The following is a 15253-nucleotide window of genomic DNA, read 5'->3' on the forward strand; positions in this document are numbered from 1 at the left end:
CTGCTAAATTAGGGACGGCTAGCGCAGATAGCCCTCGTGTAGCTTTGCGTGAAATTCCAAAAAACAAACAAACAAACTGTCTTTCATTTAAAAAAGTAAACAAAACATGACTTATTACTAAACTTTATAAGTTATGAAATCTTGTAATAGGTAATAATTTTTTCTTAACTTTATAATTAATGTTGTAGCCTTTAAAAGGCATTTTACAAATTTTAATAACAATTATGGTGACGCATGTGAGTGCACTCCAATTTCTAAGCTTGTTTATATATGTGCTATACTAGCATATAACTGAACCCTCTCCAAAAACTTGCACTAGATCTCAAAATCAATTTATTTTTATTTCTCTGATTTTGTTTGGAGCTTTTTCTTTTTTTGTCACAATAATCGGCCCCAGTAGCACAGTGGTATGTCTACGGACTTATACTGCTAGAAACTGGATTTCGATACCCATGGTGGGCAGAGCACAGATAGCCCTTTGTGTAGCTTTGTGCTTAATAACAAACAAACACAATAATCGGCCCCAGTAGCACAGTGGTATGTCTACGGACTTATACTGCTAGAAACTGGATTTGATACCTATGGTGGGCAGAGCACAGATAGCCCTTTGTGTAGCTTTGTGCTTAATAACAAACAAACACAATAATCGTTCAATTAACTCCAGGAATACTCATATTTTATTTTATGGTGCGTTTGTGTGTGTGTGTGTTTTGGTATATTTTCAGCTGTAACTATCATTATCTTTATCAATTGTTTTAGTTTAGTTGATGAATAGGGTTGCATCGTTATTACTGTCTTTGGACAATGTAACTATTTTTGTCGAATGTACTGATATAAGCAAATAATGTGTTTGTGTTGAAAAAACAACAACAGAAAATATGTTTACAGGAGTCTCACAGCAACTAACATAGTACACTATATTTTATGTTCGTTCCTGAAGCTCGGGCGTAAGCCATTTGAAATTATTGAACAACTAATAATTTTTCAACAACCTTATTATTCAACATTTGACCGTCATTTATCCCGAAAGAACTCGTAAACTGCAAGGGAGCATCACAGAACATTTCCCATGATACCTCAGATGAACAATACTTTTCTTAGCCTTGCGTGTGTTCCTTAAATGTGTAAATAGTTGATGTTTTGTTTTTCTACCAGTTCGTATAATTTAATAGCAGATGAGTTTATTTGTCGTAACCTATAAAGATGAAATTCAGTAGTTGACAGGCAAGAAACCAATTCTATGATAGCCTTTACATGTGTCATTTCGGTTGCATGCACCACATTATAAGTATAGGTGGTTGATTGTGTCACACTAACTCTCAAGAATGGATTAACGTAGAACAATAAAATCTGAAACTCAGAACAAATACATTAGACAATAGCTAAGACACTAATAATAAGGAGCAACATTCCACTCACCAGAAGTGACGTCATTCAAAAATGGATGAAAATTTGTGTCTCATCTCGCGATTGGTTTGACGTAAAGTTAAACTAGAAATGACATTGTATTTATCAAAAATTATTTCGTCATATCAGAATGATATCTAGTGTGATTTAATTAGTTTAATGTTCGCTTTTCCATCCGGTTTATTTTGTATATTAAATTTTTCACACCTCACTACCATGGATGTTCTTTCACACCTCTCTACCATGGATGTTCTTTCACACCTCACTACCATGGATGTTCTTTCACACCTCTCTACCATGGATGTTCTTTCACACCTCACTACCATGGATGTTCTTTCACACCTCTCTACCATGGATGTTCTTTCACACCTCTCTACCATGGATGTTCTTTCACACCTCACTACCATGGATGTTCATAATCATCCATCCACTCTACAGTATGTGCCAAAATACAAGAGTTAATGTGTTGTATTTCATTTTTAAGTCGATTTGGTTTCTTTATTTAAGAATTTTCGCACAAAGTTACACAAGAGCCATCTGTGCATAACCATCCCTAATTTTCAACAAGGGGCAGCAGCTTGCCAACAACACTCCCCGCCCCGAAGTGCGGAGCACGTGTTTACTGAAGTAAACCTTACACAATAAAATTTATATTAGAAGTAACAGATGCCTATTGAAACAATTAAATTTTCCTAAAAATAATGATAAATAATAAATGTAAAATGTGTAATCAACCCAATCCCTGGAATCAGAGCATATCTATATAAATATAATAGTTCCTCTGTTTTCTGTTGTATGTCCGTGTAACTACTTCGCAGGGTGTGGATGGATCTTCACCAAAATTAGTCTGGAGGTTCATTAGGTCCATGGGGAGATAATGCAAACTTGCGTTTTCACGTTTTGTGTTTTGCAGTTTTTATGGGCGTTTTTTTTTTTACAATTACAAATAAGGGAAGCATCTTTTCTTGTCTTAAGATAACCTTTCATTAATCATGACTTTACATAACTTCCGTCCAAGGGACGGGTACTCTAGCTAGAATACAATATGATTGATTGTCTAGTGAGTCGTTTATAACCTTCTTCTATCCTTCAATGTGTTATTTTAATAAGGAAAATTGCATTGCGTTTGTTTTAAAGCAAAGAAGACTGACTACAATGCATTGTTGGTAATAATATCTGAACGCTCAGGTTCGCTAAGTAGTCGCGGGGATTTTCTTCTGCTGTATGCCACCGTACCTTGTCATTTTACAAGGCACAAAGAAAGACTGCTACGGAAATGAGCACTTTTCAATAGTTGTCATTTATATAAGAAGTGTCAAAGGGGATATATTCAATTTATTCGACATAATACAATAAAATCATGCATGTATGTAATACCAATATGAATATATATGTATATAAATAGAACAATACCATATTTATATTCAAACACGTTCCTCTTTTTATGCGTCTTCTTTCGTTCATGCTCCTATCTTCTAGATACTTCTTTCAATCAATCGTGAAATTCTCTCACAAAAAGAAAATGTTCTTAATAAGTTTTTTTCTTCTCAGATTGACCGTTCAGCACGTAGGAAGACTAACGGGTCAATGTTGATATCGATATGAAATTTTAGGAATTGCAAAAAAAGAAAAGTTATTGTCCTGTAATGTACTCTTGAAAATAATCATGTTGATATATAAGAGCGTGACAGACAGACAAATATTTGGCTGTTAAATATATAATTAACTATTAGAAGCAAAGGCAGTGGCTTTTAACAATGATCTATAAGTATCCAACATAATAACTGTGATATACAAGTGTTCAACCGGAACTTAAATTCCATAGTCAATATCTTAACCAAATTCATAAACGCGTGTTTTTGATAAGGTCGAAATTTTGATCGTAAATTATTTTTCATAATAGTTTTTATATTTCATTACTTTTCTTAACAGCTCCACTTATTTTAAATATTCTAGATAACGTTACACTACATCTTAGATATGCATATGTGTGTGTTCATTAGTATAGTAAGCCAATACTTCTGCTGTGCACATAGCCGGATTCAAGAAGGTCAATGGAACATTGGAGGTGAACCTGTTACCATGGCAACAAGATCTTAGTCGCTGACGCTGCCTTGAGGTGGATGTGGCAAACAACATCCATTAATGCACGATATTTCTGTTCGCGTGGTGACGTAGACCTTCGTGAGGCTTCATACTGCTTGCAAACCAGATCGTCGTTTCCTAACTTGTGGTTGCTATGGCAATTCCTTTACGAATCTCTCACTGTCGATAGATGCCCAAGAAACAGTGGAGCGTGGGCGTAGTTTCACCTACACAGAGCTAGTGGTAACACTACACCTTTAGAACTGAGTTATGAATGACTTAATTTATTAATTGGCCCGTACAATGTTTGTCACTAATTTTATATAATTTAGTTTTTGTACTCATCTGATTATCAAAGTTCGGAGGGTAGAAGAAGAGTTTCCCCACCGTGTAAGCTTTCGTGAGTTAGCGAATAGCGTATGATTGATTGAATGAAATGAGCGTGTATGATTGTAGTTCTACGAGGTTGTACCTGTGGCCTTTTTGAAATCCAAGAATCTTAGGATTCTGCGTTAAACCAGTGTTAGTCTTGGATATTACTCATCAATCTCTTACGTGATACTAAGTAAAGGACCTTCGCGCCTTCTAGCTATCCAAATTTAGGTCAAATTGTCTTGGGACATCACAAAGGATTATTCTGATGTTGTTAAGCTTAAGTTAATTTTCATAAAACGGTGCACAAAATTATATTTATATTGCTAAATATAACTGTCATCAAAGTTTCTCGGAACGCGACGAAACATTATCCTCAATCAATCAAACCAAACTGTTCAGATTGTTCTGGAATGTAACACAAGATGGTTCTATGACCTCACGTGCACGTGATGGACTTGTGAGTTTCCCATGTTCTGCTTCAAGTGTTTCGGGTGTAGTTCAGGGTGGGTTAAACCGTTATCTAATGCTTTCAGTTTATTATTGTTGTACTATTTTGTTCATAAAGTAGTATATAATTTATATGCGCTCTGAACTTATCACGGATAATATATGTACATAAACTGACCAATAATTTAAATATAGTATACCTTAGTGCGGAAACTGGGATAAACTGACCACTAATTTAGGTATATTATACATTGGCTCAGTAACTGAGATAAACTGACTACTAATTTAACTGTATTATATATTAGCTCCGTAACTGAGATAAACTGGTCAGTAATTTTGATATATTATACATTGGCTCAGTAACTGAGATAAAGTGACCTATAATTTAGATATATTATACATTAGCTCAGTAGCTGAGATAAACTGGTCAATAATTTAGATATATTATACATTAGCTCAGTAGCTGAGATAAACTGGCCTATAATTTAGATATATTATACACTAGCTCAGTGGCTGAGATAAGCTGACCAATAATTTAGATATGTTATATATTAGCTCAGTAACTGAGATAAACTGACCAATAATTTAAATATGTTATACATTAGCTTGGTAGCTGAGATAAACTGGCCTATAATTTAGATATATTATACATTAGCTCAGTAACTGAGATAAACTGACCAATAATTTAAATATGTTATACATTAGCTTAGTAGCTGAGATAAACTGGCCTATAATTTAGATATACTATACACTAGCTCAGTAGCTGAGATAAACTGGTCAATAATTTAGATATAATATACATTAGCTCAGTAGCTGAGATAAACTGACCAATAATTTAGATATGTTATGCATTAGCTCAGTAACTGGGATAAACTGACCAATAATTCAAATATGTTATACATTAGGTCAGTAACTGACCAGATGCGCGAATGAAACATGTTTGTATATCATTGACTCTTACTAGATTTAAGTGCAATTTTCACATGCAGTTTTAACCTTTAATAGAGGTAATGTCACTCATTTTCTTGAATTACATGTCAACCATCAAATTACTATAGGAATTTATCTTCATTTGTTCTATGAAGTGAAGTACTTAGAATTTACTAAAAAAATTGTCAAAATGAATAAATTAATTGATATTTTCTTTACATTATTTAGAAACTATACTAACGAATATCTTTGTTTGTGTGACAAATTTGAATGTTTATAAAGTCCTTTTTAACAAATACATTTTCGTGCTCTTTGTAACGTTCTAATCAGGGTCTCTTCCTAACAAGTGTAAAATACTATTTCTTACAATTTGTTTAAATTATTCGGAGGTGTCTGTGTTTTTGTTCGTTTTGTAAAATATATACATTAGCAGAAGTACTCAAGCTTTCGACGGCATTATTTGTAGTAAAATGAGCTATACTATAATATATATATATAATGATAGAGAATAGTAAACGTTTCTCAGTTATAGTCATCAACAAAAGACACTAAAAATGAAAAACAAAAAGAATTTACAGATACATGTAAGCCTTTTTTTAATATCTAGATACAATTAAAAAAGTGAAAACAAAAAGTTGTTCGAATATAAAAACTTTGAATTATGATTCCCTACTCGAAAAACACAGTAATACTGGCAGTAACTGAATATCACGCACGTCTTACTACTAATTGTTGTGCTTCTACATGCAGCTTGTAACATAAGACTTGTTATAACACACTATATAGACTTGGCTAAACTAACGTAGTAAGCATTTGAGACATGTCTAAGTTTTCCAGATATAGAGTATAATGAAATGTGATTTAATATTGCCAAATATGTTGAAAGACTCTAAATTAGAGTAATGTCATATATAATAGAATATACTTTTAAATGTATAGTTACATAGTACATTGGGTAAACGGTACACCATGTTGTACATATTAAAACCTAAACAATAATAATCCACATTGCGTTAATTTACTTATTTTATTTCTTATGCTTCTACCCATACAAATTATACTGACATAAAAACCCTTTGACGCAATTGCGAACATCATATATAGCTAGCCACTCGCTTTGTTTTATTTAAAGTTAAACTAATGTTGTAATTAGTAACTTTTACCGACAGTCTGTTCTCCGTCCTACATCTACATTTATGAGAAGTTAGATCCAACTTCTTTACCCGAATAAATGGAAAACATGTTAGAAAAATATTTTGTTGTTGTGCGTCTAGCTTTCAACTGCTTTGCTCTCTGCATGCTTCAGTGTACATCACATGATCTAATAACGTCATGGTATCTTCTTCTGACGTCATTAGCGGAAAGAAAAGGCTGTTCAAGCTGATTGGTTAATGGTTATGGTAAGAGCTTCAACTGTAGGTGGTTTTATTAAGGTGACTCTATAATTATATTTAAATCATGAAGACTAAAAGTATTTAATCTGTAAGTTTGTTAAATTACAGTCTTTATGGTATGTTCTGTTTTAATTATATAACTATTCAGAACATTGTATGCAAACAGATGTAGATAGACAAACACATAGATATATATTCTAGAACTTAGCAACGATAAAAATATTAACTGTAGAGCTGACAATTAAATATATAAATAATTTTGAATCTCTGACAATATAGAGTCTAGAATCCTGCATTCAACTGACATACATATTCTAGAATCCAGATGTTAACTAACAACATCAGAATATATAATCCTATGTTCAGCAGACATACAGATTCTAGAGTCCAGAAGATAACTAACAAAATAGTCTAGAATCTTGCGTTCAACAGTAATACAGATTCTAGAATCCAGAAGTTAATTAACGACATAGTCTAGAATCCTCCGTTTAGCAGACATACAAATTCTTAAATCCAGCAGTTAATTGAAAACATAGAGTACAGAATCCTGCATTCAGTGGTAATACAGATTCGAGAATCCAGAAGTTAACTGCCAAATAGACAAGAATCCCGCATTCAGTAATAATACAAATTCTAGAGTCTAGAAGATAACTGACAACAAAGAATCTGTAATAATGTATATGTGAATGATGTATTGACATGTGTATTTGTAGTAATGTATATGTGAATGATGTATTGGCATGTGTATTTGTAGTAATGTATATGTGAATGATGTATTGGCATGTTTATCTGTAATAATGTATATGTGAATGATGTATTGGCATGTGTATTTGTAATAATGTATATGTCAATGATGTATTGGCATGTTTATCTGTAATAATGTATATGTGAATGATGTATTGGCATGTGTATTTGTAATAATGTATATGTGAATGATGTATTGGCATGTTTATCTGTAATAATGTATATGTGAATGATGTATTGGCATGTGTATTTCTAGTAATGTATATGTGAATGATGTATTGGCATGTGTATTTCTAGTAATGTATATGTGAATGATGTATTGGCATGTTTATCTGTAATAATGTATATGTGAATGATGTATTGGCATGTGTATTTGTATTCACTTTTTTATATTTCACTATTTCGGAAAATTAGTCGCGTTCAAAACGTCTCCACCTTTAGAAATTATAGGGTAGGTACAGTCTAAATTACGTGAAATATAGTCGCTCGAAATATGTTTGAAGACTGTCTTTAAGATAGAAGCGTATATGTGAAATCAGAATCATTTTGTCCTTGTGATTAGGGTCAATGGTTATAAAATTCGCTTCTTTAGTTTTGAAGATTACAAAAAACCTTGATATTTGATCTGTTTTGTTTATATTTTCTGAAAGGTGTATCACACTCCAGGTGTAACCATGGTATATTCTGAGAAGGGAAATCGTTGAAATTAGCTTTAGAGTAGAGGAAGGTTGGATAAGAAGGCCACCTTAACTTTGAATGCGGTTTACACCAATTAAAATAAAAGAGCAAAAGGTTTTAAAAGGAACCCTTGTTATTGTAAATATCATTTCTAGTTAAAACAAAGATCGAATAGATACTTTTTTAGATACTGAAAAAAAAATTCACTTCTTGTAGTTGAGGTCCATTTCACCAGTGACGTTAGATAAAACGGACCCCCAAGATGGAGTAACTTGTCCCTAATCTAACTCATAACAAATGTAACTTATAATATATGCTGCATTAAAACACTTGGATGTTTCTGCCAGAAATCGGGAAGGTTGTTCACCATACCCATCTAGAATAATGGTGCAAAAATAATATAAATATTAAACATGAAAACAATTTACATGTATACTATTATGGGATAGAGCGCCTTCAGCTGTAAGATGCTTTTATCCCTCACATTCGCACCTTCCCGCCTATGTATTCCTGCATAGGGTCACATGAACAATAGTTACACATACTTCATTCTAGATGGCAGCGTGTCGTAACTGACGGTATACAGGGGTGATCTTTCTACAAAGAAGGACCGTTTTATCTCACTTTCCCTACTAAGTTTCTGTTTTGGAGATTTGTAGAATAAAATGGAGTGTTGATATGTCACGTAATACACATTGGAAACGCATAAGTCGTGGCTTAATATGTGTTCAGGAGCCTTTTTGATTCTTGAAAAAAAATCAAAAGGGGTCATTTTAAGGTTTACATAGAAAATGAGAAGGGTTCATTGTAAAATTCACAGAGTAAAGCTAGTAAATTAAGAGGAAAGTCTTTATAAAATTCACAGAGTAAAAATCAAAAATTAATAGAGGTACTACATGATCACATGTGAAACAGAACAACTCTCTCTGTATTGTTTTGTAGCCTAGAAAGTGGCATATAGATTAACTCGATTTGCATCATATTATAAACGAAACACGAAAAATACAATTTAAGTTTGTTGAGATAAATAATAAATGATTAGAATAAAATACCCAGAAAACATTTCAAAGTCTCTACAAATATCTGTGTAACAAACATCACATAAAAAGCTGTTGAACGCCGTGTTAAAAAAACAAAAATACAGTGACCTGATATCAAATAAATACATGAATAATTATTACGGCAGAAACTATTTTGGATTTTTTTAAGGTTGTTCTTCACTGAAATTAAAAGACGTAACTTGTTTTACGAAATTCATAATTCTCGTGACTTTTACAATGGATTATATAATTAGATGATATAGAGTAATACAGAGCCAATATTGTCTTTCATCTTCGTTCACTTATCTTCTATAACACAGAGCTCCTTAGCCAATAGTAGTAACGAATCCGCAAGTTGTTTGATGTGTTGTTTTTATTTCTGTAGTAGCAAGGAGCCCAAAGAACAGTACACACTGGAGGAATACCACCTTCCGGTTTCTGGGTGTGTGTCACCACGGTCCTTGTCGGAACAGCTACCAGGTAAATGAGGTTTTATATAAATGAACACCTGGAGTCAACGTTAATGTTGATTTCATTCCTTGAAAGTAATTTCTAAGAGACTTCAATGTGAATTAATTATGATCTGTTAACACTGCACTGTGATGTTACTTCTTCACGTATAGGAGGATATATAGCTTATCATCTCAACAGCAGTATAAGTGTACGAATCACAATAAACTGTATACATTCCTTCCTTCTTTCCAATTAGTTTGCTCAATAGCATCCTTCATCGTAATTGTATTATGTTTATTGCAAAGAGGATGAAAAACACTATGAATGGGTTAGTCCAAGTTATCTTTTATTAAAAACTGGCTTCATAAAATTCATTATTAGCAATCTGTGGTTGGAAGATTGCCCGTCAAGGACATAGTTAAAAAAAGAAAAAAATTGACGTTTATTTGCATATGTTATCTTGTGTCACCAGTTTCGTGCAATTAATATGATGTTTTGAATGTTATCATCAGAATAAGGAATATCTCGATGTTGATATTAATTAACATGTATGTATGGCGTGTTTTGTTTGTTGTTTTTATAGATCTGTTTCTACTCATGCTTCTTATAAAACATTTCAAAAAAATACTTCTCAAAGTTTTATTCTGAAAAGATAACTGGAAAAGTAACATTCAAACAATTATTAAACAATCCTTTCATTAAGCTGCATATATAAATAACATACACTCAGTTCTGAGACAATCGATTTTTAAATATTCCACAAATTCATTGGTAAGAAATAAGTAAAAGGTGACAAAGTAATGTTATATTCAAAAATCTTAACAAATCATAACTAAATCATATTGGGGCTCAGGCTTCTGATAAAATGGATATAAGTCTTTAACTGATTGCGCATTTGATAATAGAGAGCCTAAAGAAGGAAATTAGTGTTAGAGCCAGAAGTAACTAAAATATTATAAAACTGTTGGAGTACTAGTTTTCGTCAACAGATGGCAATAAGACTCTGAATATGCCTGCAATGACCAATTAATAAAGGATAACATAAATTTATTACATTTTAAATATTTTATGAGAGTCGCAATATAAATTAGAATAAATCTTTGTTAGTAGTTTCATTTTTCATTAAAAAACCTAATTGCTGAGCATGTACAATTAAGTGCTTGTGTTTAAAATTTTTTAGGTATATTTTTTAGTTTGGAAGACATCAAATTATTTTGTAAAAACAAGAAACATATTATAACTTTGTGCACATTTTACAGAACTAGTATTCCCTTTGTTCTGCATAAAACATATTCATCACCACCTTTGTAAAGATTTGGAAAAGAAACTATGAATTGTTAGATGTAAAACATTTGATTTTATATCTTTAAGAGCATCTTTCGAGATTCTGTATTTCTCTGTTTTAAAAAGTAGGTAGTCGTATGTCGCAGTTGAATACTTAGCTGCAACTCTTTAAACTCCAAGTTTATTTATTCATTTACATCTATCATTTTATGGTCAAGATCAATCCATTTAGTCAATAAATGTGGAAACACAATATTCATTTTCCTTTTGTTCACAAGTAATAAACATTTATTCCTTTTTTTCTCTCTTTTTTTTTTCTTTTGGTTGTTGTTTCAGAAATTCCGGAAACCAAAATACCAGAATTAGGTTCTGAGCATAAATCACCGGTTGAAAGGTAAAACATTCCTGTAAAATTTCTTTTAGAGCAAAACAGTCCTGAATTATGTGATTTAGCACAGTTGAAGATTGAATTAACTTGTTTTGCTACAAAACTAGGTTTAGTAGTCATGTAAATTAAAACGGATAAAGAATGAATTAACCTGTTTTCTTACAAGAGTAAGTTGAATAGTCATGTGAATTATCACAGTTGAAGAGTAAGTTAGCATGTTTTATAAAAAATATAGTTGAGTAGCTATGTGAATTAACACGAGTAAAAGATGAATTAACTCGTAAGCTGAACAGTCATGTAGGTTTACATGCTTTAAGTAGTGAAGAAAAATGTTGTTTTCGAAACACATGCTGAGCAAAAGTCTAACTTCTAGTATAAAATATTGGCCACTTAAAGCAATTTAAATTTAAACACTTAAGCTAAATAGGAAAACCAGTAGGATTGTTTTTCCTGTTATAAACTAACAAACTAGGCAAATTAATATGAAACCGATAATTTGTTATCTAGGAACATATAATAATTCAACATTAATAGTGACATTAAGCTTTCACTTGTATTAACATAGTTTTTATTTGGGTATATTCGGACAAAAGAAATCTTAAGAATTAGACTTTTAAGCATTTCTGTAATTAGCCGTTTTTGAAACAGTTCTATAATTTGTTTCCATTAGCATTAAATACCCTATCAACAAAATTAATACATGACTTATTTTATATTCGCACACTAAAAAAGACATGATTAAGCTTATCGGGGTAAAAACTAACTATTTTTTTCCCATAGTTCCCTCGGTCCAGCAGGAAGCAGGAGATCATCTGGAGGTGGAATCCAACGACAAGCCTCTCTCTGTATATCAGATGAAGAAGATGCTGAAGCTACATTACAGCGTCAATCGATTGAGTCAGATCAGTCGGTTCTTTGCGAAAGCTTGCCATCTAATGAAACGGGTGAATCTAATGGTTCGAGAGCGCACAGTCCTGGTGAGGTTGAAATGGGAGCTGGCGTAACCAAGGTATCGGTTGTGGTGCATCATCACGCAGAACATCCAGAGGCTGTAACCAGCGAAAGTCCGACTGACAGTACGTTGGTGCCAAAAGAAGAACAAGAATCTTCTCAGTATAGCCACTCCCATTCTTCTCTAGATTCAAGTAGCACAAAGACAGTCATAGCACAAGAGGCAGTCGGCAAACGTATTGATGTTAAGGAATCCTCTTCGCAAACCATTTGGTCTAGCATTAGTGCTGTTATCCTAGAAGAATACTTGGAAGTAACAGATTCGTGCCAACAGTCGAGTGTTGATAGTACAAAATTAGAAAGTTACGATCATGTTTCAGTTCCTTCCCAACAAACAGCCGTTGAAAGTGTAGCATTAGAAAAGTACGAGTGTCTTCAAGTGAAAGAAGATCCACATATCCGAAAAAGGTCAGTCTCCAGTTTGGATGTTGTGTTGGACGGGGAGGGCTGGAAGGAGATTCCAACCTCTTTACGTGAAGCTAGAAGTACTGAAAATGGAATTCTAGAACGGAAGTTGGAATTATATCAGGAAGAAAATCGTAAAAAAACTGTACCTCATTCAAATATTTCCAGTCCTGAGCAGGAGAGTACAGAAACATACAAGATTCGTTACCACGATACAGGAAGTAAGGAGGATGTGCGGGAAGAAACTATAGTAATTTCATCTTCAGAAAGTGAGGAAATGGAAGAGGAAGAATTAGTCAAGGAGGAATACGATTTTGAACGTCAACAGTACCGTGAACTATGGGAGCTTCGAGCTGCTTTTGAAGAAGAAGAACTTCAGGACATTTCGCAAATAGACGAGGGTGATGACTTGACTGACATTTGTCATTTAGAAGTGTATGATACAGAGAATAAGACTTTGGAGGTTTCAGGAGTGTATGATAAAGATGGAGAAAAATGTATTTCTGTGATTGAAACAGAACAGATAAAATCACCAAAAAGTCAGGAAGGTGAGTTGTCTTGTCAGACAGAAGGAAGAGAATCTCAAGAGAAAGACAAGCATGTAACTAATGGTGAAAATCAAGATTCATCAGCTGTTAAAGAAAAATGCAAAGACGATAGCAATGATCTAACTGAAGGAGAACAACTTCAACGAGCCACAGAAAGACCTCCTGATCTGGATCCAGTCATTTTACAGGCTAGATTGTTGGATTCAGATGAAGATCCTGTTTACAGTAACGCGAGGTGTGAGCCATCTAGGGAAAACCTATTTAAGATAACTAATAACCTACTTCATGTTTCTTCATATGAATCTAGAAGACACAGTTATCAAAATCTACTTGCTAGACGCCTGGAAAGAAGGTATGCATCAGATCCTATACAGCCTACGGCCAACAGCACAGACAACAGTTTGGACAGTATGGAAACTGAGGGTTCCTCTACTGATATCAGCAGAACAGAAGGCCACACAACATCCATGGATTCTACGACCACCGACAACACTGACAGTACAGGAGATGGGCAGTCGCACATGTTGCAACAGATGAAGGCAGATAGTGGCTATAAATCCATGTCTGTTGATGGAAATGGAAAACCTCCCAAACTAAGTCGGAAACAAATCCAACCTGCCATCGACGAAGATACTATTACAGTTCTTGATTCTATTCTTAACAAAGACTCATTTTGCGTGAACGGCATACCAGAGATTAAAGAACCAATAAAATCTTTAGAAAGTTCATCAGGAGAGCAAGTAAAAAGAAAAATCGTGTCAAGCAAAGAACACCTGCTCTCTTTTAATAAAGGTTCTGCTACTTCGGGTGAAATTGATCGAAAGAAGATTAAGAGTGCCTTTAAGAAAAGAAGACAGTACTTAAAGAGCCGTCACGATCCCGAGACGCTAAGCGATGGTGATTTACAATGGCACATTGATTCTTTCTCGGACTTTCAATCAGTTTCAGACAGTCGACAAGATGTTCGAGCAAAATCTTCAGTATTTCATCGCTTTTTCCAATCGAACAGACTGCGCTTTGACAGATTCCTTATGCGTGACTACAGCGTTGACGAAAAAAGTGATACTCTGTTCCGCGAGTTCGCACGAAGCGACCCAATGTGTGAAGTAGATTACAATGTTTCATCAAGATTTCTGCATGGACATTTTCGTATGTACCACCACTACTCTTACTCTCGAGACCAGAACAACACCAGCCCTAGAATGTCCCGAAAAGCCCTCTCACCCCAGCTTAGCATAGAGGAAGAACCTTTTGAAAGTGATGAAGAACGACACTCAGCTGACGAAGACTGGCACTGTCGCACTGAATCACTCAGTCGACATCAACCGCAGGTAGCTCATGCAGCAGGAATTCCAGTTATTCGACTTCCAATGGAAAACAACTACTGAACAATCGCAGCGTTATTATGAACTTTAGGAGATCAGTAATAGCAGCTTTTAATTGTTTACGGGTACCAACAAATTAAAGTACTGAGTGTTATCAAAATCCTGTCAATTACTGTTAATAAGAAAGATCGTTTAGAAGTAAAGACAGCGACCGGAAAGCCAGACTTTTAGTGAGGATAAAACTCATCGTTGAATGGTAAAAAAGTAAATAGAAAAAATCAGAGAGTTAACGTATTAATAACTTATTTTAATCTATAACGATAGATGGGTGGTATAAATACTGCTTTAGAGCAAGAACATGAGATTCCTAAAGGCAAGTTATCGACTCGGACCATAAACAGGACGTTTACTGGACACCAGCCTAGACTTTCTATTCATAGGGTACAATTCCTGAGGAATCACGGACTTTGGGGGGGAACAACTGTAAGAGAAAATTTCTGCTGTAAAATGACGTATTGTTGTTTTGTCTAAAATATTATATATATATATATATATATATATCTTGTTGTCACTGCACAAAATGTGTAGGCTTTCTTTACTATTATTATGTGACTTAGCGCGCGAAACGCCTAAGAGGTGCTTCATAAAAGGTTTTCTATATTGGGAAGTTAGAGGGACATCAAAGCTTTCTGTAAATACACTTTTTCTATTCTTGGGTATTTTCTTGTCCCTCTGTGAT

General features: G+C 33.8%; 1 protein-coding gene across 5 annotated transcripts in view; it reads left to right on the forward strand.

Annotated features, from left to right (window-relative positions):
• LOC111088068 overlaps window positions 1–15041 on the forward strand; it is an 89440-nt gene extending 74399 nt beyond the window's left edge. Inside the window, exons 1-4 of one of the 5 annotated variants that reach the window (XM_022396933.1) lie at window positions 3770–4370; window positions 9486–9580; window positions 11174–11231; window positions 12006–15041. In XM_022396933.1, the coding sequence (XP_022252641.1) occupies window positions 4336–4370; window positions 9486–9580; window positions 11174–11231; window positions 12006–14577 (2760 nt within the window). In that variant the 5' untranslated portion in view covers window positions 3770–4335 and the 3' untranslated portion in view covers window positions 14578–15041. Of the gene's footprint in view, window positions 1–3769; window positions 4371–9485; window positions 9581–11173; window positions 11232–12005 lie in introns of those variants that run through there. The other 4 variants (XM_022396934.1, XM_022396935.1, XM_022396931.1 and 1 more) reach the window with 4 other exon arrangements.
• Window positions 15042–15253: the final 212 nt, after the last annotated feature.

The sequence above is a fragment of the Limulus polyphemus genome, unplaced genomic scaffold, assembly GCF_000517525.1.
Source record: "Limulus polyphemus unplaced genomic scaffold, Limulus_polyphemus-2.1.2 Scaffold3068, whole genome shotgun sequence".
In the NCBI taxonomy this organism is placed as follows: Eukaryota; Metazoa; Arthropoda; class Merostomata; order Xiphosura; family Limulidae; genus Limulus; species Limulus polyphemus.